The 24,636-nt window shown below is 43.7% G+C and overlaps 1 protein-coding gene and 1 long non-coding RNA gene across 6 annotated transcripts; one reads left to right on the top strand and one right to left on the bottom strand.

Moving 5' to 3' along the window:
• Positions 1-871: 871 nt before the first annotated feature.
• LOC147651178 (uncharacterized) lies at positions 872-8,796 on the bottom strand. Its single transcript, XR_015274497.1, has 2 exons — positions 8,510-8,796; positions 872-5,366 (listed from the first exon to the last, which is right to left on the bottom strand). It is a non-coding gene; the product is annotated as an uncharacterized LOC147651178 (long non-coding RNA).
• Positions 8,659-24,636, top strand: PLEKHB2 (pleckstrin homology domain containing B2). 5 transcript variants are annotated; one of them, XM_086843930.1, is made up of 8 exons: positions 8,659-8,818; positions 12,479-12,526; positions 13,138-13,290; positions 14,032-14,134; positions 15,034-15,073; positions 17,291-17,380; positions 18,485-18,599; positions 20,638-24,636. In XM_086843930.1, exons 2-8 carry the CDS (start codon positions 12,490-12,492, stop codon positions 20,772-20,774), a joined length of 675 nt encoding a protein of 224 aa, XP_086700056.1. In that variant the 5' UTR covers positions 8,659-8,818; positions 12,479-12,489; the 3' UTR covers positions 20,775-24,636. The 5 variants fall into 5 exon arrangements, with proteins under 5 accessions (XP_086700056.1, XP_086700055.1, XP_023773775.1 ...); XM_086843929.1 differs by lacking the exon at positions 8,659-8,818 and adding an exon at positions 9,118-9,251; XM_023918007.2 differs by lacking the exon at positions 8,659-8,818 and adding an exon at positions 9,546-12,371.

Here is a 24,636-nt window from a genome sequence, read left to right as displayed (position 1 = left end):
CAATCATCTTGAACCACATTTTTCAAACATTCCAAGATGCTGTGGCAAACCCTAGACCCAGCTTGTTTCTACTCAGCAGCAAGCTCCTCACATACCTACATTAGGAGAAGGATCACTTTAGGGTTTCTGTTTATTCAGTGGCACCCCTAAAAAGTGAAGTTGAAAAGAAGAACACTCCTAAAGAGCCGAAGCTGAGATGGGTAGAAGCACTCTCTGCAGAGGCCTTTCTGTCATCTAGAGAGAATCTAAAACAAGTACTCTGTCCCAGTGCCTAAATGAAGTGTCTGAAGTTTTATGGGAGGAATTGCTACCATATAAGCATTTGAAAAGTGCCTCAGAAAGTCAAAAAGCAGGATGATGCACCTCCTTGGATTATATCTAACACTCATTCCTAACTGGTTCTTTAGGCACCTAATAAATTGGCGAGTCTACACTTCCAGCTACACAAATAGGGACAGCCAGGAAATCCTATTACACATAATAACTTGGCTGGTTTCATTTAGGCTCTGTCAGCAGTGGAATTACCACATTACAGGGGCTCAGTGGCTGGCAAAGAAAAGGGCACCATGAAGAGACTCAGAAATGAAATGTTTCCAGATTAGTGATTTTCATGGATTAATTGAATTGGAAGCCAAAATGCACTCAGTGCATCTGAACTTCCACATGCTGAGTCCACTATATGTTCACAGAGGAATGCAGCATGTTTCCCTTCACCTTTAGAGCCTACCTTCCAGAAAGCTGGCCCACTTTGAATTTAAAACTTTAAAGAATGACCAGGGACCAGAAGTAATTTATTTCAGGAATTACTCACTATGCTACTGCATCAAAACCACCAATTAAAATATTCTGCAATGCAAGAATCTCAACACTGATGTAAGGGCTTTCAGGTTGTGCCATGCAGAAATTTTATTTAAATTTTATTTAGAGGTAGAATATTGTCATTTCAAAGCCCCATTAATTTAGATTCAAACACCTCACAGCTTCAGAAAAGTTAGGGCAGATGTGTAGAGTATACACTGATGTGTTTGTTGTAAATACCTGCTGTAAAATAAATGGATAACTGGACGTTCTTGTTGGCTCCAGGTCTCTGAGGAGTTGTCACATGCCAGTTGTCACAGGAGCCAATCTTTGCTGGACATGAGGGCTGGGGATGTTTTTTTCCTGCACTGGCCTAATGCTTTGATTCAGCACTGACACCTATCAATTTGAACATTCCCAGCAAAGTGCCTGAAGTAAACACCACTCATATGCTGAATTAGGACTGCTGGGTCTCAAATTATGCTAATTCTGAGGGAACATAACCTCTCTTAATACTCCTTAAACTTTTAAAGTGCTTGTTCTCCAGTAATTTTTTCTCTTACTTTCATTACAGTAACCTCAGTGTGTAAGGGACCACACAAAACACAGCAGCAAAAATTCATGTCCCACAGATCTTACATTTTTCTGAAGGTTTGTAACATTTTAAGAGTCAAGCGACACTTGAACAAAGAATGTTTGAAATATGCCCTTCATTCTTATGTCTTTGGCTGAAATAATTTCTATGAAGACATGGGTGTTGCTTGAATGTTATGGTGGTTGGAAACCAGACAGTGCACAATTGAAATACACCTGACAATAAAACCACAGTGAAACCACAATCCCTGAAATCACTCTATCTGCTTTTCTTGCTTGAATGGTTTTGCAAAACAGCTTTCTGCTTTGGAGCCAACTTATTAACCTGCTCAGAGTAAATAAACAGCACGTTATCTGGTGAGCTGCTCTCAGAGATGGATTGTATTAACCCTTTTTGTACAGCTCTGTTAAATAAGTTACTGCTAAATAAGTTAAATAAGGGCTGCCTCTGTCTGTATACGCACACAGACACGCCCAAGCCTCTGTCCTTCCTGTGACACAAACAACAGCAGAACTTTCTATTTCTGGTCCTTGTTAGATCATGGGTCAAATCATGTAAAGAGCTTTCAGTGTGTGCTCGGAAGCCTTTCTATACAGATGAGGTTTTCAGCAATTGATCCAACACTGTTAAAATCAGTTGCATATTGGCTCTATGCCTGGAGCTTAATTGTTCCCATCACTGTTTTCTGGTGAATGCTTTCTGCAAGGTACATAGGATTTGTCAAGTAATTGTCTCCAAAGCTTTTCTATATGCAAAGAACATATGACACGGAGACCATTATCCTTCTAGATTTACAAACTTGCCTGCAGAAACAGGAACTCTATAGTATTTTTCACTACATTCTAATGCTGGTCTGACACATTTACCATAGGATAAATTTACCAAATACCTTCATGTGCTTCAAATGGAAATCTTCACAATTTTCATTTTGCTTGCATTTTACAACTAGCTGCAAACACTTCCAGACCTGACACAGTAAGGGAGTAAGAGGGAACATTTCTGCTCTCCTTCAAATCCAATCTTAGCAAGGTTTAGACTGTCAGACACTGTGTTGTCATGCTAGTGATGAGGTGAAGAAGGGATGTTTCTTAGCTCAGCCTAGGCATTTTCTTCCATCCTTTGTGCCTTTCTAGAAAAGGCAAACCTAGGTGCAGGCTGGAAGGGAATGACCATGCAGTCAGATTTCTGTATGGAACATTACAGCTAGATATGCAATCTGTAGTTGTGCTCAGATGAGTAAATTCTCCTGCTTGCTTTCTCAGGTGCCCATCTCCTTCTAACTCTACAAGTTGAATGCTGGTGCTTAGTGTTGAATTCTGTGTCCTAACTCTTGCAGCCCACAGGTCTGGAAGGTCTTTGCTTCAATATCTGTGTATGTGCAAATTATCTGGTCCCAAAAGTGACAGAGTGGGGGTTCAAAAAGAACAAGAATAAATGAGAATGAACATTCAGAAGACCTAAATACAAAGGGGTAGATGAAGAGAGATACTTGTGAGACACACTTCCATGTTGGCCTTTCCTTGTCTGGCAGGAGATAATTTGCTCCTGGCTTGTCTTAGCAACAACAGCTGGCACTATGCTGGGTAGTGCATTGCAGTCCTGCACTGCAGTGTGGTCAGAGGACCTCAGTGGGAATACATAGCTTGGCAGAAATTATTCTTAGCAAAGAATTCTGAGTACCTGGGTTTGGGCATGTGGTATGCACTGGTCCTCTTACAGGGCCCTGGCTCTGAAAAATAACTGTTTGACTTCCTATGATCACTTGGAAAAAACCAGAATACCTCAGCAGATCTCAGCTGTAAAATAAAATAACATCAGTCAAACAGCTCTACTCCTAGCCAGAGCTCCTGCTGCTTAATCAAAAGGCATGCAGAGGCTTCTGGGAGAGGCAGAATTGGAGTCTGTCCCTAGGAAAACCAGAAATCAAACACAAACATGTCCCATACACATCAGTGTAGCACACAGAACACTAATTCCCAAGAGGCAATGGATATCCATCTTCCACTTTGTGTCAGTGTTTTAATGTCTGACTACTGGAAGAGAAGGGAAAAAATATGGGGCCTAATGCAAAAGTCTCTGAAGACAGGGTGATTTCTATTGATTCCAGTGTTTGGCAGGTGGGGTTTAAGAGGGCAGATTCAATGCATTTGAAGACAAATAGAACCAGGTGTTCAGAGTAAGATGAGGGCACTGACTTTTAACTTACCAGTTCCAGCAAGCTTCAAGAATGAAATTAGGCAAAACAGGTGCCCCCTCACCAAATGTTATTCCAAAGTCCAAATCACAAGCAGCATGTAACTGAAGAAGGTTAAACAATAGTCCTAGACCAAAATATAAATGGGGAGCTCCTCTGGTGGTGGCTGGTGGACTCTGGCAGTCTGATGAGGGAACACAAATATTTGATGGTTTGGCAAGGGGAGGTGTAAATCTGTTTCACCACAGTGGCACAGATTTTTCTAAGTGACTGCATCTAATTCTTACTGTCCCTGCGCTTTAGTCCCTCAGTGAAAATGAAATGTAATTATTCTTTTGGTCACTTCTTTCCTTGACACATCTTTCTTTTGACTATGAATGTAAATCTTCTCCTTTGTGCATGTAACACTGTCTTTAAATGCTAATGGAATAATACAGCCAATGTAAAGCAAAGGTGAGTCAAAGCTTAGATAATTCAGAGAAAACGCTCCCACTGATGCTGGCTGGCTGTCAGGCCTAAACACAGTTATTATTGCAAACAGAAATATTTTGTACTAGGTTTTTCTTCTCTTCCTCTTCAGTATGGCTGCAAAGAGACAGGAACTTCTCTGCAAGTTGCAAAGGATCTAACCCATCCCTGATAATCCCATGCCTTTCAAAACTGCTACAAATAAAAGCGAGATCCAAACCTCTGTTCCTGCCAAACAGGCCACATCAGTGACAGTGAAATGGCTTTCTAGTGGCGTGACCTGCAGGCATGTCTGATAAGCATGTGGTCTTTCTCCTGCCAGTTTGTTTTTAATCAGATCTGAACAATGGAAGCTGACAATGAAATCCCAGAGTCTCACCCAGAAAGTTCCTCAGCTTTTGGCTGGTCTTTTTGTTTGTCTGTCGTTCTCAGTGTACTCTGTAATCTGCTTCCAGAGAGCTACACTGGCCACCAGGAAGCTGCAGCTGCCTCTTGTTTGAACGTACCTCTCTGTGCTGTTTCCTCTGTAGTAAGTGTCTGAAGAAATCCCTTCACTGCAGAAATGAGGTGTCTGGAGTGCTCCACAAACCACAGGCCAGGAGGAGGCAAAGGAGAGCAAGCATGGTTTCAGTTAGAGGTCAAGGAGGAGCATCCTCTATCTTTGTCACAGACTTCTCATGCACCCAGGCAAGTCTCTCACCCTTGCTGTCAGTATCAGAGCTTCACAAACCTTAGCTCACAGATTTTTCTCAGAAAATACAATTTTCCTAGTGCATTTGAGTTATGGAATTGCTCTGAAACTGTTCCTCAGTTATGTGAACACACCTGTTGTCACACCACCTTTAGCAAAATCCAGTTCTTAGGGTTAATGGCAGTTGGGAAGGCAAGAGGCACAGCTCTTCCTGTGTGCCTGCAGCCACTGTGTGCCTCCGTGATCCCTGCTCAGGCAGGGCCATCCCAGAGCACATGGCACAGGATTGTGTCCAGAGGGGTCTGGATTATCCCCAGGGAGGGAGAACTCTGCACCAGCTCTGGGCAATCTGTTCCAGTCAGCCAGCACTACACAGGAAGAAAGTTCTTCCTCACGTTCAGGTGGAACTTCCTGTGCATCATTTTCTGCCCATTGCCTCTTGTCCTATTACTTGGCACTACTGAGAAGAGCCTGGTTCCATCTTCTTGGCAACCCCTTCAAATATTTACACACAATAATGAGATCCCCTCTCAGGGGTCTCTTCTCAAGGCTGAACAGACCCAACTTCCTCAGCCTTTCCATATAAGAGAGACGCTCCAGCTGATGCCTTTTAGGGCTACCTAAAAACAGAGGCCAGACAAAATCAAGGGAATAAAAAGCAGTTCTGTTTATTGAAGGGCCTTCAGGTACATTTAGAGCAGACAAAGCCCCCCAGGGGCTGCACCCAAAAATGGATGATGGGTCACAGGTTTTCACACTTTTATAAAAGTTTGGTTCATTTGGCTTAATCTTCCAATCAGGTAATCTTACAGCTTCAGGTAATGAACTCATTTACCCCAAGTTTGCTGCCCCAACTCCCTTTTGTTTCCATCTCTCAGGCCTGAGGCAGTGAGGTGTCCTTGATTGCCAGGCCTGGAGAGGAATTGCTGTGTCTGAGCAAAATGGGAAAGCAGCAGCTCACACTGTGTGTGGAGTTTGGAGTTACACACTAAAGAACTGCAGGATTACAGATACATGACAAATAAAAAAGCTAAAATCCTGAGGCATCACAGTGCCCAGATTATTAGCATGTGCTCCAGTCTGTGGTGCTGGGGTCTGAGCACTGGTTCAGCTGGAGCAGAGCACTTGTGCAGCCTGCAAGCACACTGCCCATCCCACATGCATTATACACATGCTGTGCTTGCCAGTTCTGTCTTATGTTTTCCTACATGGGTACATTATATTTTGCAGATCTGAGCAGAATGAAACTTAAAGCAATTTAAAAATCTGTGCTCTTCACTTCAGCTCCTCCCATGTAAGACAACAGCCCTGCTAGGAGACCTGTCTGTAGTTCTCAGGAGGGAAAGCTGCGCTCTGCATCCTGGCCAGGACCTCCACAAGACATCACAGGAACCCCTTCAGCTGGGGACACTCCTCTCATGTGACACCAAACACAAACTGATCCCACAGGGTAATTTTTACAGGTAAAATCTGCTGAGGAATTTTAATCACTGGTGGTGGTGAATTACCCATAGAAATAGCAGGAACTGAAAGCCAAGAGTCTTTTCCACTGGAGGCATGGAAGTGTGTTAAGGCATCCTGCAGAAAGATTTTTTCCAGGTCTGTGATTTACCTTTCTGCTCAGGACTGTTATACACATGGCTAAGAGAATACAACCTTCTGGAAAAACAGAAATATGTCCTTTTCCATCTCCTTTCATCAGGAAAGCTTTATAGGCTATGTACAAACTACTGCAACCTGGATTAGTTTCCCAAACAGTTAATCAAGCTAGCTTTATTTCTGGACCCATCTTCTGCTCTGCTATTTTCACCTAGTGCCTAACTACTTTCAAGTTGCCCATAACCTTCATATTTAAGCTTTGAAACACTAATAAATAATAACCATATTACCCATTTGGAATCCTAGTTCTTTGAATTCCTTATTCAGGTGTTCTCCAGCAGCACTCCTGATCTTTCCATTGCAAGCAGGGCTCTTTGGTCAAATAATAATTTTCTTGATTTTACTACTTTTCATTTTATTCATTTGTAAGCAATACTGATTCTGAACTTTTTTTTTGCCTGATTATGTATGAGCTGTAGTAATATTAATAGCATTAATTATAATACTTAATAATGCTAGCACGTATTTTGTTTGAAATTATTTTTCTTCATGCAAATGTATATTGTGCTTGGTTTAGAGTCTAATTAGATTTTATGAATCAAAGTATGAAATTTGAAATTTAAATTTCAGCTGAAGACCCTCAAATAACTGTGAGAATTCAAATGCTTACGTTGGTGGCAATCAAAATTTAGCATGTATTGAAGAGATGTATTACGTCAGTTGCAAAATGACAAAGTATTAGAAGTCACATATGGCTCAATTTTTACAAATACATTTTTCCAAATAGCAATTTCTTAGGTGTTTAGAAATGTAATTTGCCAATTCAGTTTTAACCAATATGTTGTAACTACGATAGGGAAGTTGAACTTCAGCCTTGGTTGCTTTGATTCAGGACAATGGGAGTAAAAAAAACAGGGTTTGGTAAGTCTTTAACATTCCAAACGTTTTTTCAAAATTATTAGTGAGTGATGAATCTTACATCATGCTTTGGAAGTTACCAGACTGACAGTGCAATTATGAACAGCCTGAACATTTGAACAAAAGCCTTCACTTTCACACTTCACTGGCAAATGACTTGAAAAGAAATCCCCAGTTGTAATAGTATTCACCTAAATATTCTAGTTCTTTTGCTCAGGGTATTAATACTCAGGCCTTCAGCTCTGCAGCACAGATTATTAGAAACTCACTGATCAAAGTTTTCTCAGCAAATGAGGAGCCCAAAATGTTTAATTCAAAAGATCTCAGAATGATAAGCCTAAGAGATGGTTGCACGGGTTTCCAGCACATGCTTGAGTTTCTGGCAGCCTGAAGATCTGATCTTTGCAGGATCTGTGCTTCTCCCCTGCACCCTCAGATGGGATTTGTGTGGCATTTCCCGTGGGTTCACAGCTCTGACCAACTTTTCAGGGTGGGTACAGTACAGGACATGGTCCCAGACAGCTACAAAACAAAACCCTGATGCTCTGCACCCGTGGAGATAATTTATTCAGGAAACACCTGACAGTTGCTTGATGAAGTTTAAAATGGTTTTAAACCTAATATGAAAACTAAAGTTTTATATGAACCCAAACAGCCAATGCTTTTAACATGTGCCAAAAAGGCAGCTAATGACTGTTCACCTAGGCTAAGATCTGCTGGATTCCCAAATTCTCAAGAGGAGTATTTTTCATTCCGGAAGAAAACTGCTCCCTCCCCCGGTGTAAAGGCTGTCTTGCCTTCTACCACCAACCTAATAGCTCCAATTCTGAAAACACTTTTTCAGCAATGAAAGTGACAGTTTTAGCCTACTACATAAATAGAATTTGACCTACACAAATCTCATTTACTGGTGGTTTCTGGAACCTGTTCTGTTCACAGATAGATGATCGCTTTTTATCCCTTCTGTTCTGCCTACACCACTTTTCTGGTCCTTCAGAGATACATGAAAGCAAAGACGACACTACAGCCTTGAAGTACACGGTCAGAGGCTTTCTATGTAATTTCTAGTTAGAACTGATGTTGTGCTCAACAGGAGATAATAGATGGGTAGGAGGAAGTTGAGGAGCTTGTTAACAGACTAAGTCAAACTGTAACTATGATGAATATAATTTCTGTATTATCTCATCTTAAAAAAATTGATTGAAGCAAACAAATTAATGATTTTTTTTTTTTTCTTTCTACTTACGGTTGTTATAACAGTGGTATTCCCTCCTCCTATGCTGCCAGAATGAGCCTGGGAAAAGTTCTAATAGGAAATTCCATCAATCAGGGGAAATATTACATCTCCCTAAGAGGTTATTCTTATTTCCACAGTAACTATGTCATCCATTTTTCGCTAGAGACGGAAACACGATTTGAGTGCCGGAGCTGGCCGGTGAGTGCCGGCAGAGCGGGGTGAGCCAGCCCCGGCCCCCCGAGAGCTCAGAGGCCCAGCTGCGGCTCCCGGCTGCCTTATGGGAGAGGTCACCGAGCAAGCTGCCCTTCCCGGCCTCCGGTACTTGCGTGTCCGCCTGAACAAAGCGCCTGCTACTCCCTGTTGTGGCTCCAGGGCGTGAGATCAGAAACGGCCGAAGACAAGAAGCCTGATCTCCGAAGTGCCGTGAGGCCGGCGCTGTGCCAGCCGCCGGCCCGGGCAGGAGGCCATGTGTTTAACGCGCCGGGAAAGCGCGTGTCGTGCCGGGGGCAGGCATTAAGGGGAACGGGGACACTGTTCCGCCACAGCCGCTCCTTGCCGGCGGCTCCGAGCCGGGCCGGGCCGGGCGCTCCCCCCGCGGGCCCCCGGCGGCGGCTCCGGGCCGGGCCGGGCCGGGCGCTCCCCCCGCGGCTCCCGGCGGCGGCTCCGGGCCGGGCGGCGCGGGTGACGTCAGGACGGGGCTGGCGCTGCCCGCGGGCGGAGCGGGGCCGGCGGCGGCCGCGGGGAGAGGAAGGTAGGGCCGGCGGTGGGGCCAAGGGGAAGGGGGCCAAGGGGGCCGGGCTCCGGTGGGCGGCCCGGCCGCCGCCAGCCCCGCCGAGGGGCGTGCGGACCCGGCTGGGGCCGGGAGCGGCGCCCCGGAGTAGTCCCGGGGCCCGGCTGTCGGCGGCGGGGAGGGCGAGACGCGGCTCTCGGGGCAGCCCAGGCCGGGCCAGGCCGGGCCGCTGCTCGGCGGCAGCTGGCGGGGACGGAGCGGAGCCGCTGCCGTGCCCCGGCCGGGCAGAGCCGCGGTGGGCCCGGGGGATGCCGTGGGGCTGTCCCGGGGGAAGCGAGCACCGCACGGGCTGGGCTGGGCTGGGCTGGGACGGAGCCGCAGCCTCGCTAGAGCCGGGCGATGGCTCGGAGAGCACGGACTGCCCACGGGGAAAGGGCCTGCGCAGCTGGGCCGGAGCCAGGGAGATCCAGAAATAGAAAACTTGCGCTGTTGAAAGCGGGAGGGGGCGGGTAGGGTTACGTTTGATCGCTGAGCTTCCTGTACTCTACCCAATGTACTGAGAGTAAAGAGCCCGTGAGTGTCCGGGCACTGCTGCTCACCGCGGGCTCGGTCCGGAGCTGGCTCTGCTGTCTCAGCCCCCTCCAGATACACGGACTGCGGGGTCGGGCCCGCCGCTAGCTCAACTGCACTCATCAGAATTGCTCTAGTGATTACGAGCTGCAGAGAGAAATACTTGATTTGTTCTAAAGTGTGTGTTTACAAGAAAATATTATGATATTCCTCATTGTATTCCGTGCAGAAAACTGCTGTTCTTGGGAGCGGAAAGGAATAGTTTCACCCCTTTGCTAAATCTACTCTTAACTCGAGTTCAGTTTAGAGAGTGCTACTCTCTAAATAGTAAGTGAGTTTAGAGAGTGCTACTACTCTTAGATTTCAGTCACCAAAATAGTTTTATTTCATATTCGTTATAAATTAATTTATCTTTGGTTAAATCCTATTTTTCATGTTGGTGGCATTCGGCTAGTTTAACAAGCAAACACTATTCAGATTCAGCTGATCTTGCTAGGCTATCTTCTAGCTCTGCAAATATGCTTTTAAACATCGTGTGGGTGGACTGTGAATACTGTATAGGACTTCAAAGGAGCCCTTGTGCTTAAAAAGGACAGGGAAGAATATCTAATTGTTTTTGCACCTCCTACTTTAAGTGCTGACAGATTGTTCTGTGTGATTCCTTGCTCTCTCTCCAGAGCTGAAGTTTTGGGCACTTAAACTCTGAATTGGGAAAGGGTAGTTGTTGCCTCTGAGGTTGCATGCAAGGTGCTGTACAGCTGCTGAAGCCCTGTTCCCTCTCGTATCTTTAGACAGCTTTGAAGCCTTCTGAATGTGAGACTTTGTGAGCTGTTCTGTAATCACAGATTTGCTCAATTTGTCAAGGCAGAGGTTTTCTTCTTTGGTTCTTCCCTTTTTTGTATTTAAGTTAAATCTAATTATGGTATTGTGTAACAGAGTAGGTTTAAAGGTAGCAACAACATTGCATGGCCTCGTCTAACGCTTACAGCAGAACTGAAGTTCATGCAAATTCTTTTTTGGCTTGTAGACTATGAAATAGTCCAGAAATAGTGATTTCACCTTATTGGGCAAACTGGAAGACATGGAAACACAATTAGAGACACCTGTTCCTGTGAAAATGAGGAGCAAGTAGACATTTTCCTTGTAAAGGAGAATGAAGGGGAGAGAAGCCTGTACTGGGGTGGTGGCAGAATGAGGCTCAGGTCCTTTTTGGTACTTTGGAAGAATGAATTGGCCTCTGTTTCTGGAGCTCGCTCTCTGCAGAGGGGTGACAAGAGCATGCTCAGACCCCAGAGCAGGTCCAGGTGACCATGATTAAAGCAGGACAGGAGTCTGACATTCCCTTTCTGTGGGCTCTCAGCAGAATCTTTTCCCAGCAAGCTGGTGCAAAAGTCAAGAATAAGAGGTTTATCCTGGAGTTCAGACTTTACCTGCAGGTGGTTCTCACCATCATTTCCAAGCCTGTGTAGGATTCCTTAAATATGAAATCCTGATGGTAATAATCTTGTGCTACAATATTTGCCCGTTACTCTGAAGAGGACACAGCTACAATATCCATCAGGAAATGGATGGGTGCTTACTAGCTTTATATTTTACTGGATTACAAAACACTTCTTTTTCTCCCTTCTCTTCAGCTTTAAACATATTCTGCTGGGAGGAGTTCTATCAAATCTGCTGTGCCACCTTTAACACCCTGATGGCTTCCCCTTTATGCTGCTACCAGTGGAATGTTATTTGTTAGGTTTCAGTATCTGTCTCTCATACTGGCTTACAGGCCCTACAAATAATTTCTAAAATGCCTTCTCAGGCAAGGCTTAAAATGCTTCTGTTCTTGCTTTTCTAGTTCAATTGCACCCAGATAGTTGAGTTTTTATAATCTCATTTAAAACAATAATCAGAACAGCATTAAGCTATAAAATAAAACCTCATTTTCCAATATATCCCATGCTTGATCTCTTTTTTAAGGATGCTCATAAACCAGAATGCGGTGGCCGAGTACTTAACGTCATGTGTGATAACTTGAATTTAACACAGAGTCCTTGCCATGCTATTTCAAGCTTCATTTAAAAGCTGAGGAGAACTGAGAATTTTTATGGGCTTATCTTTTACTTACTTTAATTCTTCTTGGAGTGAGTTAGTGATGATTTGAAAGAAATACAAACATAAAAACATAAGAACAGCTTTCTCCTTCCTGTTTAAACTGTTTCAGCTTTTGTTTTGACTGGACTTTGAGCCAGTGAATGAAAAACACACAAGAGGAAATACAGAAAAAAAAAAGAGGCAGGTAGAAGTAAGGGTGCTTGGTAACTTGAGACTGCAGAATACAGGAAGTACACGTATGCAGAGAGAAGAACTTTGAAAGGAACTGGTGCTGAGTCAGGAAGCAGGCATTCCAGTCTGTCTCTTCCCCATTTTCTAAGAGCAGTAGCTCTAGGCTTTTGTTTGCCAGTTAAACATCAAGGTGCTCCCTGACAGTCATGCTGGATCACAGCACTTGCATGTTTGTTACATCCTGGTTGTGCTTACTGAGTGTCTTCAGCTGAGATCTACTGCGTCTGCAACGTGAGCTGGGTACCTGCAGCTGTAAGATGGTACTGAGATCCCTCTTTCTAATGTATTATTGTGAAATACTGAAAATTGCTTTTCTTCCCCCTCCCCCTTCCTCTTCTGCCCACTAGATTAAGCAACAATGGCATTTGTGAAGAGCGGATGGCTGCTCCGGCAAAGTAAGTCATGGGTCTTTCTCTTCCTTCTCTCTCTGTTCACTTCAGGGATTTCTTCAGAAAACATCAGAGCAGTTCAGTAATTCCCAGATTTTCTTAAAACAAGCCTCTGGTTGTGTGGGTTGTTTTTGTTGGGTTTTTTCCTTTTTACTGTTAGGACACATCACATAATGACGTGTCATGACAGCATTCCCATGTGACCTTTGGGTACTCCAGTGGGAAAGAGGATATAAACACATCTGAGATGTCTGACTGGCATTCAGCTTCAGATGCTGCTCCATAATTAGTGCTCTATAAGTGGGGACTTGGAAATTTTACCTGACACCTCAGCTTAGTGTCTTTCAATTAATCATGCCCTCTGCTTGTTCCTGCAGTAAGTTAGAACTAAAGCATCATGCACTTAAAATAAAACCAGTTTTGCTTTGAATCCTAGATAAAATATGGCACCCGGTTCTCTAATGTTCCCAAGCGGGGATGATGTCATACAGGATTTTACTTGGCACTTTGGAATGTTGTCTGGGGCAACTGTGGACTTCTTGGTTTATTTTTTATTAACTTTAGGACAGAAATATTTCCCAATATGTGCCCTCTAAAGTGACTGTCTGATTTTTAAGGTACTATTTTACGGCGTTGGAAGAAGAACTGGTTTGATCTGTGGTCTGATGGCCGCTTAATATTCTATGATGATCAAAATCGCCATGATCTAGAAGATAAAATCCACATGAGAATCCACTGCATCAACCTCAGAGTGGGGAATGAATGTCGAGGTAAATAATGAAATCTTCAGGATTTGTGTATCCAGAGATTCTTTACAGCTTCAGTGCCTGCCCAGCATACCACATACAGCACTACTGCAGATGTAAACATGTCCAAAATGTGTGCAACTTCACTGTTCCTGAATGCCCCCACCTTCCAAAAAAACTCAACCCCACCAACTCCTAAACTGCTTTAGAGATACCCAGGGTGTGGTGTCAGGGTGGCTGGGTTAGGGTTTGATACTTCCTGTTAAAACTCAGTGAGGAGAGTGTCCCATGCATGCAAGAGGATGGGATGTTCCCAGCAGGACTGTGTCTGATACAGAGCATTCCTGGTAGAACCACAGTGCTGGCTGGACAGAGAGGCAGGGCTAGAAATGGGAAACCTCAGCAAATGCTTTTCCTAATTTCATTTCTAGCATTTGTTAGTTCTCCACTTGGTGCTGACAAAAGGGAAGGACACAAGTGCTGGAGAACATCTATGGCTAAATATGGATTATGATACGGATATGGAAAAGTTCTGCTGTGAGGCACTTGCATTTCATAGGAAAGGTGTTGAGAGCTGCTTTCAGGACACTCTACAGCGTAAGAACAGGTTATTTCCTTCTGGGACTTGTTTTGATGCCATGGAAGGCAGCTACAACTGGCCTTAGTTTATTTTGTCCAGACTTGCATAAACTGACTCCCTTCTTGTACATGTGATCGTGTAATACTGTTTGTACTCCATAACTCATCTCTGTTTTTCCCACTCAGATTTCCAGCCTCCAGAGGGGAAGCAGAGAGACTGTTTGCTGCAGATTGTTTGCCGTGATGGGAAGACAGTCAACCTCTGTGCAGAGAGTGCAGATGACTGCCTGTAAGACAGCCAGAGAATAATGGTTTTGCTGCTTCTCCCTCTTGAATCCCTCTTCATCTCTCTAGTTATTTTCCTCCCTTCTGACTTTCAGAGATATGTTTTAAGAAAGTTTTCAAGCAAATGAAAACAGGTTTTCAGTGACAAAAAACCCAGTAGCTCTCCTAGAATTTGTCTAGCTCATGCAAACTATCCGCAAGTTAAGTCACTGAAAACACTGAAGGATGAGGAGGAGTAGAAGAATCTGATTAATATGATAAATGCAAGACTTTTAAATAGATTTTTTTCAACTTTTGCCATTCTTGAAGAGCACATGATGTGGCATTAGCCCAAGGACATCCCAGTAGCGATAGGGGGAATATTCCATTAGTGTGAACTCTCAGCTGAGCTGGGCTGTGTAGAGTTAGATGACTTCTGTGTTCACTCTTTGCCAAGAGGTGTGGTCCATGAGCATGCTCCCAGCCCTGTGGCAGGGGAGGAGCTGGGTGAGGTGTAGCTACCTCCTGGGAGCTGCAATAGCAGCAAATCTGTGCTCTCATCAGCACAGATGAACTGTTCTGCTGAGGTGCATCTCTTCCTATTACCTCATCCTAAACATGATTTCATATTTCCTATCTGGTGTGCTTGCTGTGAGGGCCTCCAAATGCATCCATTCCTCCTCTTGTTCCTCCTCATTCTTTCACAGAAATGTAGTTTCTACAAAGAAAGTAGTTACTTCTCAGTCTTGGTGTAACACTTCTGTGCATTTGAGTGTATCTTTAGCCATTGACACGTGCAGTATCTTAAACTCTGCTCCTGCAGTACCTCTAGTTGCTAACCTTGTTTGTTTCATTGACCTGAAAGAAAAAGGTGACCTTAATTTTTATCAGTGTTTCACTAACCAAGGGGTGTTTTTTTTGCAGGGCATGGAAAATTGCTCTCCAGGATGCCAGAACAAACACAGTGAGTGTCCTACCTAGACTTTATTCTGATAGAGAAGCAGCACATCAGTGTTATGTGTGGTCCAGCAGTTTAGTTCTGAAATCATGTTCCATCTTCTCTGCTAGAGAAAAGCAGGGGCATGAGCATGATAGTAAAGCTTGTGGGTGGGGACAAGAATGATTCTCTGGATCACAAACACATCCTTGCAGCCAAGTCCAGGCAAACACATGCTGTGTGGAAAATAATGATTTTAAGGAATTACTTCTCTGGGCAGAAGTGAATGTTTGGAAAGCTGGTCTGTGGGCACTGAGGCTGTGGGCAACAAGCAAATCTTCTGCAACCAGCAAAAATGAACTTTTCACTCCTAGTGTTTGTTGCCTCCCAGGTGGGTGCAGTGCTAAAGGAAGCTTACTACACAGCAGCTGTTTGTTAATGTACATCCATCCTACCGTGGGATGCTTCTTGGCAGAGACATGGGGAAGAGTGAGATGCTTGGAGGGGAGTGCAGGCATGCTGAGGAGGAGTGTATTGCCTCTGCATTGCCATGCTAACTGTGAAGAGAATCAGGAATCATAGAAGCCTCTTTGTGAGTCTTCTGGAGAGCTGTATCTTTGGGCAGCCACATCTGTTCACTTGTGGGTATTGCTAATTTGTTTTTCCTTTAGACTGCCTTCCAGAGAACTCTGCAGCACTAGCTTTCCTTGGATGACTAGGCTGAACCAACCTGAGGTGTTTCTGTTTCAGGGAAAATGCTGTGTTTTGTAGAAGTTTATCTCAATTTCTGATGGGTCACATTAACATTGCCACTGTACTGGGGCATCTGTCAGATGATATAACTTAGATTTTTAGACACGCAAAGCAAAAACATGGCAAAACGACCCCAGACACGACTGCCTCTGACTGCAGCCATGCTACACTGCCTGTGGCCTTAAATGAGAAGTGAAGGACTTGGCCTCATGCAGAGGACACAGCACTCATGGTCTGTCAGCTCTAGTTTTAGGGGCTGTATGTCTCCTGTGTGTGAAATGGTGACTCCTGGTTTCAGGAAATGGGAACTGCTGTTTTCATGCCTCTGACACTGCTGCCAGCCTTGATAGATGGCTCAGAACATGGCAATGCTGACCTTGGACAGCCAGGGAGGACCCCTGCTACTTAAAGTAGAGCAGGTAGCCCTCTACACAAGTAGATACATAAATGAACATTTTCCAAAGCTATTAAAGGTGTCCAGCAAGGATGTGGACTAACTGGGTAAATGGGTTTGAGTCTGTAGGTGCGTGACAAAGTTTTCAAAAATTCCAAGCATCCAGCAGTGCCTCCTTATTTGACTGGAATAGCTGGGTGATCACCTTAGCTTTGAGAACTGTATCATTTACAGGTGTTTGCAGGCTTGTGCATCGCTTGTACAAAGATCCCTATGGCAGGGCAGAAGACATTTACTGCTGTGAGCAGATTTCTCAGGTGATGGAAATACCACTTCATAAAGTATTTTAACAGTGTTTCAAGCAATCCTTAGAATCTTCACCATGAGTTTGATTTGGGATTTAACCATATTATGTCCTCAAATGCCATGATTTCATCAGTCCGAGAGATAATACAACATCTGCTGTTGATTTATTAAAATATTCTCTCGTGAATTAAAAACTAAGAGTTGGAATTTGCCTTGGAAAAGGGAGCAAGAGCATCACTGTAGATTTTGGATATTAGGAGCAAGAATACAAGGCTAGTGTAAGAAATCTTAATTGTCTTTGAGAAATTACTCTAAATGGACTCAGGTGTTACCACCTTTCCCTCAGACACCACTTTTGGCTACTGTATTTGTTTCCTTTACCTGCTTCTGCAGAACTTGCTGATAGTACTCTAGGGTGCCAGGAAGCAACCAGCTTAGTTGTGAAGATTTCTTTATCTGAAGATAGGAAATGAACAGGAGGGTAATTTCTAAATCTGAGGCTCTGGAATGGTGGAAGGAGTCAGTGTGCTTACATGTACACATATGCATGTCTGTGGCACACATCCAGGGAAAAATTTTATGGCTCCTTTCTGTGGTTGGTCAGGAATTTGTATTCTCCCAGGTCTCCTCCCAGATACTTTATTTTTGCAGCCTTTAAAAGGTACTCACTGCTTTCTTAACAGGAGGTGTGGTTACTTTTTCTTTGGGGTCATAATGTTTTAATCCTTAGACTGCTGTAACTGTCTGTCTGTAGGAACAGGTGTTAACTGCTCTCTATCCATGGTGTTTAGGGCTACGTGGGATCTGATGTGATGTATGATGAGACAGCCATTTCCTCAGCCCCTCCTCCCTACACAGCTTATGCCACACCATCACCTGAGGTAAGGGTTGCAGTCAGGAAGCATTAACATGAGCAAGGCAGCAGGAGCATTCACAAAGTGCTGCATTGTACTCTTACACGCAGCTTTAAAGCTTTTACAGCAGCAGAGAGTAAGGAACTGTCAGTCTGTTGTTGCTCTTATTTGAGATGGATTTTCTTCGAAAGGGATGAGGCACATTTGGTTGGGAGGTGTATAAAGGGGTGGCTGCTCAGTGAACTTGGAAAATAAAGCTTCTGGGAGACAGGGCAGAATTTATTTGGCTGATCTTCAAATACATTGGTTGTGCAGCTTCTACCATAAGGAGGTGTAACTACACTTTCATGTTGTGCAACCCTGGAAAGGTGTAAGATCAGGAGTTTTAGAAATAGGGTGTAATGGCTAGAGCTGCCACTTTTAGCACATAAGGATTTTGTTGTAGCAAGATGTCACAGCAGCCCAATAACTCTAGTTCCTGTACACAGTTCTTTAGCAGTGAAGGAGCAGCTTTGGGACCAAACCAGGATGTGCTGGGGATTTCTTTATGTGCTTAGTGATGTGTAGTAATACGTGAGGGGATAGTTTGGAGCACTGTTGCTTGTTGCACTATCTGCTCCAGCCTCTCACTCTTGTTAAGAATGAGTTGTGGTGCTGGAAGCTTTTTCTGTGCAGCCTCCTCTTTTGGGGAAAAAGATTACTTCTAAAACATACAGTTCTAGAGCATTTGTCTTTAATCTGACATTTGCTTGCAGCGTACCCTCTCGGAGGGTTGGTTGGAGGTTTGGAGGGATTGGCTGCTGCCTTCCTGGTACTTCTGAGCTCCCCAGAGAGCTGTTGTTGGCAGAGAGGAGAAGCTGGCAGGGCTGCTGTGCCTCTGCCTGATGATCCAGGCTCTGCTTCTGCTGTTGCCTATCCAGGAAAGGAAGAGAGTGAATTCTGCTTAGGAGTGCTTATTTTTTCAAGCAGCTGTTCTGAATCCATTCCAGGGAGTAGATTTGCTATAGCAGGACAGCCTGGATATTTGAGTGGAACTTCAATTACATTAGAAACGAAGGCAAGTTGACCAGTGTACTTAATTGGTTCCATAGTAAAGCATACTTGTGTAACAGACATTTTTCATTTCACCAGGTTTATGGCTATGGCTACGATCAGTACAATGGTGCGTATCCCCCAGTGGGCCCTCAGATCTTCTATGCCTCCAATGGACAAGCTTATGCTCTTCCTTACCAGTATCCATACCAAGGTAATCAGCCACATCCTCCACCTTCTCACTGAAGCTATTTCAGTCAATCTTTCTGGCTTTAGCTCTATTCATCGCCATCCTTTACCAGCTACCACTCCTGCACACAAAGAAAGAAACCTGACCTGTAACTGGAACCAGGTCCACCCTTTCACAACAAAGGGAGTGCAGTGAAATTGGCATTAAGGGATTTAACCTTGCCCATGTAGTCTCAGCATAGTTACATTGCTTTATACACTCCTTCTGAAGCATACAGAACTCTAACTGCAGCATGTTTTCTAAGGAAAGGTACAAGAGCCAGAAGAAGATGTGATTTTGTGATTCAGTACTCCCTATTAGGCATTGATGGAGATTTTCATTCATTTGTTGCTCTTATACCTAGTTTAATTATTTAAATGCAAGTTTCAAAAGTAAATCTATTCCCAGAACAAGGTTGTAGCTGGTTCCTTCCCTGTGTGCTGGAATTGCTGTAAAATAGCATTTCAGCCACATGAAATCTTCTGTTGCTCTGTTCAGGTTTGTTAGCATTCAATCTCAAAAACAGGAAGCAAAGAGTAAAACTGTAGGGTGTGCTTTTAATCAGTCACCTTAATTTAGGGTTAGTTCTGCACAGAGCCCCTGTCCTACAGAACTGGGGCTTTAGAATTGTATGGGTAATACAAAAGAGAAAACTAATTGTTTATGATCTGACTCTGCAAACAAGAATCTCTACTGAGAATTTTGTATTTCAGTTTTGAGGGAGATTTTGTTTTTTAGCTTAAAAAAATGAACAAAAAAAAGGTTATTTCACTTGCCTTTTCCATTTTTTGTTATAAGGGAGGTGAATCATCCTTTAAAGCTTTTGAAGTTTTCTTCGTCTAAGTTACTGCAATCCTAAGATAGAGATGATATATATTCAGACACAGAGGAACATGTGTTCTGTTGGTTCTGAAAAGCAGTAGCTTCTTTAAACCCTAAGAACTGTTTTTAAAATCTTCCAGCAGGCCTTGGAAATCAAGGCAAATACATGTGATAGCAATGCAGCATCAAACAGTATCTCCCCTGACCAGTTTGCAAGTCCAGTGTGTTAAATGCTGGTTACTGGTTGGGCATAGTTACCAAGGCTCCATGGTTTCCTTCACCAGGGTCACTGCAGCAAAACCGTAGGGTTCAGATTCCTCACAGCATCTCACTTAACCCCTGTGCTTTCTGTACCATTGCTCCTTCTCTGCAGTGATATAATCCTTCTCAGGGGGGAGAGTCATGCATTGTTGACAGTCAATGAAAGCCTTTTCTAATTATATTTAATTGGATTACTTAAGAATCTGTTACAAAACACCATTGTGGGATTTTCAAGAATATTAAATCTCCCTGAAATGTCTGGAAGGGAAACCAATACCGTTATGTTTGCTTTGCAGCTAGGAGCTAAATCAGAAAACATGACAGGTGAAGCTTGTACAAGTCTGTTACAGAGCAAGGGTCAGTCGATGGCTTCTCGAGTCCAAGGTTAATTTCTTAATACTGGCCAGTTTTCATCTGAACAGAAATGTAGCAGCTGTCACCACCCTGCAGATCAGTCCAGGATGTGAAGGCTGCTGAATTGCAGCAGGCAGTAAGTGTAAATAATTGAGGCACCGTTTCAGACAAATTACTGGCTTGAGACCTGCCAAAGGTTTTTTTCAGAGGTAAGGGGAAGAACTAAACTGTTTTCCTTAACTTCAAGGCTGAATCAATTTTTAGACCCATTTTTTACATTAAATCCACAAAGTGAATACAAGTAATTCATAGGTTCTTTGCAGAACAATGTTCACTTTTACATTTGTGATAAGTTTTCCTCACAGATATTAAGCTGTTACAAGGCTAGAAGTGTTACTAGGTCCTTGGATTTAATTAATGTGGAGGCTGAATCCAAAGCAGAAATGTATTCCACCTGTGCAGCTGACAAAATATTAGTATTCACTTGAAGGAAGGAGGTAAAAAATGGGCTGTTTAGAAATTAAAGTGTATGGTATTAAGATACACATTTCTTTTGCTCTCCTCCCAACTACCTCTTATTTCCTAGGACCTTATGGCCAGCCCCCTGCAAACCACGTCATCATTCGAGAGCGTTACCGTGACAGCGATGGAGATCTTGCACTGGGCATGCTGGCTGGAGCAGCAACTGGAATGGCTCTGGGATCATTATTTTGGGTCTTCTAGATTACCCTTTCCTTATCTCTGTAGTTCCAAAACCCTTTATTGTGTGCAATAATATATTGGCAATGTTGTTTACTGTTAAACTTTGAAAAATGCAGTAGTTATTTTTCAGTAGTGACATCTTAATAACTGATTCTTAACTGTCTTAATGAGAGTTTAAAGGCACCATTTAGTTAAGTGGTTGGAAATGGCATGTGCTGCTCTTGAATTCTGGTCTGATGTTCAGAGTTATAAGGGTCAATATGAGCACCAGTGGTAGCAGTCACCTGCTGTATTGGGAGGAGGGGTCTAAGATCTAGTTCAAATAAAGGATTAACAGGACTCCTGCATTAGTAGACACACACTACTGGCTTTTAAACATTCCCTGGAAACACATAGAGCTCAGCAGAGATTCCTTGGCATTAGACAGTCTGCCATGCTTGAGGTTTTTTTTTTGTTTTCAGACTTGCATGCAGATGATAATGTGTTTTCTTAGGTGGAGCCCTGTACCTGCCTCTCACACCATCCAGATGAAGTTGTCTCTGAGAATGTATGAGCAAACCACTAAGAACTGGCAGCACTCCTCAATTCTTTTATTCTCCCAGAAATGTGAATGACTGGTGGCAAGGAAGAGCAGTGTTTGTTGTTCTAGCTCCCTCTTTATCCTGGATGACTCTTCTCTGGTCAGATGGAAGTACGAGGTCTTTAGCTTTGCAGGTGTTGCAGAACAGCAGCCTCAGACACTGCACCAGCTGCATTGTTAGGAACCAGCCATTGTCCAGTGTCTGTGCTCATTACTGCCATGGCTCTGCAGAGGCTGCAGGAGAACTTGAAACAGGAGCTTGAACTGCCCTTGCTCTGCTGGGCCTGCCAGCCCCTCTGCAGGCAGGAACAGTCAGGAGGGGAGAGACAAGCAGCACAAGTAGACCTTGCACACGGGCACTTTGATATCAGCTGCCTTGCCAGGGCTAGGATAGGAGGCCTGCCTCTTAGCCACCAAGGTTTCCTGAACCAGGTTTCTTATTTGCAGCTAAATTTGAGCACAGCTGAGCCTGGGAATGTTCTCCTCAGATTCAGCAGGTTTCCTCTTCCCTCCATGACTTGTTGAGAAAAACACTCCAAGGAAGCTGCCTGCCTTTGCTTGTATGTGTGGTTTCTCTACTCAGTGTGCTGTGGCCTGTCCCCGGGAGTGCAGCTATTTTGTGTGTTACATGGCTTGTTCTAATCCATGCTGAGCTGTGCTTGGCAGGGAAAGAAAGCTCTCAAGAAATGCATGGGCTTTCTTGTTCAGGTAAATAAGGCAGGGTGCCTAAGTTGAGTTCTTATAGTAAGAGGACTTATTTTTATACTTCCACTTTTAGCTTCCTGTATTTGCACACTGTTTTAATGTTAGGTCTTACTTATGCTTCCATTTAGAAGGTTAGTTTCCCTATGGTTCACAAGGTTTCATGTCAGGAAAGATGAAAATAGATGAGAACTTGCACCCCTATAAATTTAGCTGAAGTCCCAATCTTTTCTCCATTTTATCCTAAAACTCTCTTAGCTCTGTCCTACTTACTTAGGCAATAGAGGTCCTGGACAAGAGTTTGTGTAGCAGCCAGGGGAAGCAGTAGGCTTTCATGAGCCATAGGACTAACTCTACCAAATGGAATCACAGGAAGTAAACAGACAGATGTGGCTGCTTTACTAAGAGTGGCCTAATCCAGGGAAGGTAAACTGCTTTCAGGAGGCTGGCTCTGAGCTGTACACCAATGTGCATGCCTGTCCTTTCACAGTTTAACACAAGCTGCACATGTTCTGCCGCTCAGATGTACCCAAAGGACTTTCTGGAAGGGCAAAAGAGGACTAAAGTGAAAGTTTCCTATTGCTAGTCCAAACCAAAGGAGGTTGCAGTACACCACTGAAGCTCTCTTTGAGATCTGGTAGCCTTGAGATCAGAAAGGGATGGAATGTGAGTGAACAAACATGTCTACCCTTTTAAAAAGCCCTTTAAGAGGTGAATTTGATTTTGATTACAGGTCTATGCTGCTCTTCTGTTTGTCCTTTGCAATAATAAGTTCTGCAGAACACCTCCATCTCCTTCTTCCTCTGATTCTTGTAAGGAGTAGGGGAGAATAAAACAATTGGGCATTATATGATTTTTTTTTAATTTCCTAATGATTGGGAAAGGATGACACAAAGTGAATCAGCTGGGTTTTTGTTTTGGTTTGGACTTTTTTTTCAGAACTGTTAGTCACAGCAGGGGAACACGTCCTTTGTGTTTTCAGGAGATAACTCTGTCTAGGTTCCTGGTTTCTTCAAGTGAAGTATATAAAATAAAGACTGTTGATTGCAAAACATTCCTGGGTTGAAATTCAAAAGAAATTATCTTTTTAAAAGTTCAAGTTGAAGTAATTCTCCATTAAGAAAATAACCTTACACTTCTAAATGGAAAAACGCACTACAAATTGAAGCCAACAACTCTAGTTTTGGCTTGGAAACAATGGGCTGCTTTTATACAAAAATCACAAACTGTTTTTCTATCTCAAAAGCACAGGAATGTAGAAGCCAGAAATCAAGTGTACAAACCTGTGCTAGAGCATGAAATCAAGAGTACAGTTAATCTCCCTGCAGGCGCCTGTAGCCTTTCTGATCTCACTGCAGAGAGTGAAGTAGCAACATCCTGGTGCACAGAGCAGCAGCATGGGGATTGCCACCTGAAGTCCCTGGTGGTTGAAGCTCAGACTTGCTTCCTGAAGATATTCCTGTGTCTCCTGTTGCTCAGGAGCAGGGCAGAGTAATGTGTGGCTGGATACACACTTGTGACTCAAAAGCCTTTCTGTGCCCAGCTCTGCACTTCATGTATCTGCAGTTGGTGTGGATGCTGCTGTGAGCTGAGGGAGATGGGATTTGGGGCTTGGAGGGACTGTCAGCCAGGTTCTGCAGACCAATGATACCATCATGATGGGAAGAGGCAGCAGGTGTGGCAAGATGATTTTCAAAGCAGACTGAAATGATAGTTTGTTTCTGAATGCTGCTATTCATTACTACAATTCCAGTTATATTTGCATAGTGCTCAAGCACACATTCCTGCTGTGGGCCCAATACTTAATTCCCCTAAAGCTATGGGAGGTTCCCAGGTACCACAGTGCCACTGTTTTTGTGCAGTGTACACTGTCAAGTAAGGATAAATCAGTTGTACAGTAGTGCCAGTCTGTTCAGTGTCGGTGCTGATGGAGGTTATGAGTCTACATGTTCTTCTGGGATTTGTTACTTTTGGGCTTGCAGTTATGGACAGCTGGACAGAGCCAGGCTGCCCAAGAGCAGGGTGGGAATGCTCAGCCTCCTGGCAAATCTGACCACATGAAAGAGGTGAACCAGGACCCCCTCCCACATTCTTAGTTACATGTGAAAACATAGCTGTTGGCTTCTTTTGTGTGAATTTGAGGAAGAGCTAGTCTCTTCTAGTAAGTGGGTAAAGCTAATGGACTAGGGAGGAGGGGGTGGGCAATGTTTCTGTACAGAGCAGCTGCACTGACTTCCAGCAAAGACATCCCCACCCCGTGCTGAAGCACATTCCGAGAGTGTCTAGATGGAGCCACCCTGAGTGTCATCCAACACTGGCTTCCTTTGGTTTGTTCTTCAGTGAAGATTCAGTAGGTGATGGAACCAGCTACGCAAGTGGAGTAGAAGAGAAAATTCACACCCATGTTCCTCAGAAGTTTGTGCTTTTCCTCCTCAGCATAAGACTGTGTAAGTCATGGAGGGTAGCATGCAACAAATTACCCCTTCAGAATTATGTTCTTGTGCACTCCCTGTCTTTACTGCAGCTTTTACTGTATGTCCTCATTATCATTATTAATTTATAGCAAAATAGCCATAGCAATAAAATTCATATTTAGTGTAA

The sequence above is a fragment of the Cyanistes caeruleus genome, chromosome 10 (assembly GCF_971803275.1).
Source record: "Cyanistes caeruleus chromosome 10, bCyaCae1.hap1.1, whole genome shotgun sequence".
Lineage (NCBI taxonomy): Eukaryota > Metazoa > Chordata > Aves > Passeriformes > Paridae > Cyanistes > Cyanistes caeruleus.
Note: the sequence above shows the minus strand (reverse complement) of the source record. Positions and strands in the feature narration are given on the sequence as shown.

Bases quoted from the DNA above. Each gene is read 5' to 3' on its own strand.
- PLEKHB2 (XM_086843930.1), top strand. From the start codon at position 12,490: ATGGCATTTGTGAAGAGCGGATGGCTGCTCCGGCAAA. The intron at 15,074-17,290 runs GTGAGTGTCCTA...CATGGTGTTTAG, and splicing joins AGGATGCCAGAACAAACACA to GGCTACGTGGGATCTGATGT. The intron at 17,381-18,484 runs GTAAGGGTTGCA...TCATTTCACCAG, and splicing joins ATGCCACACCATCACCTGAG to GTTTATGGCTATGGCTACGA.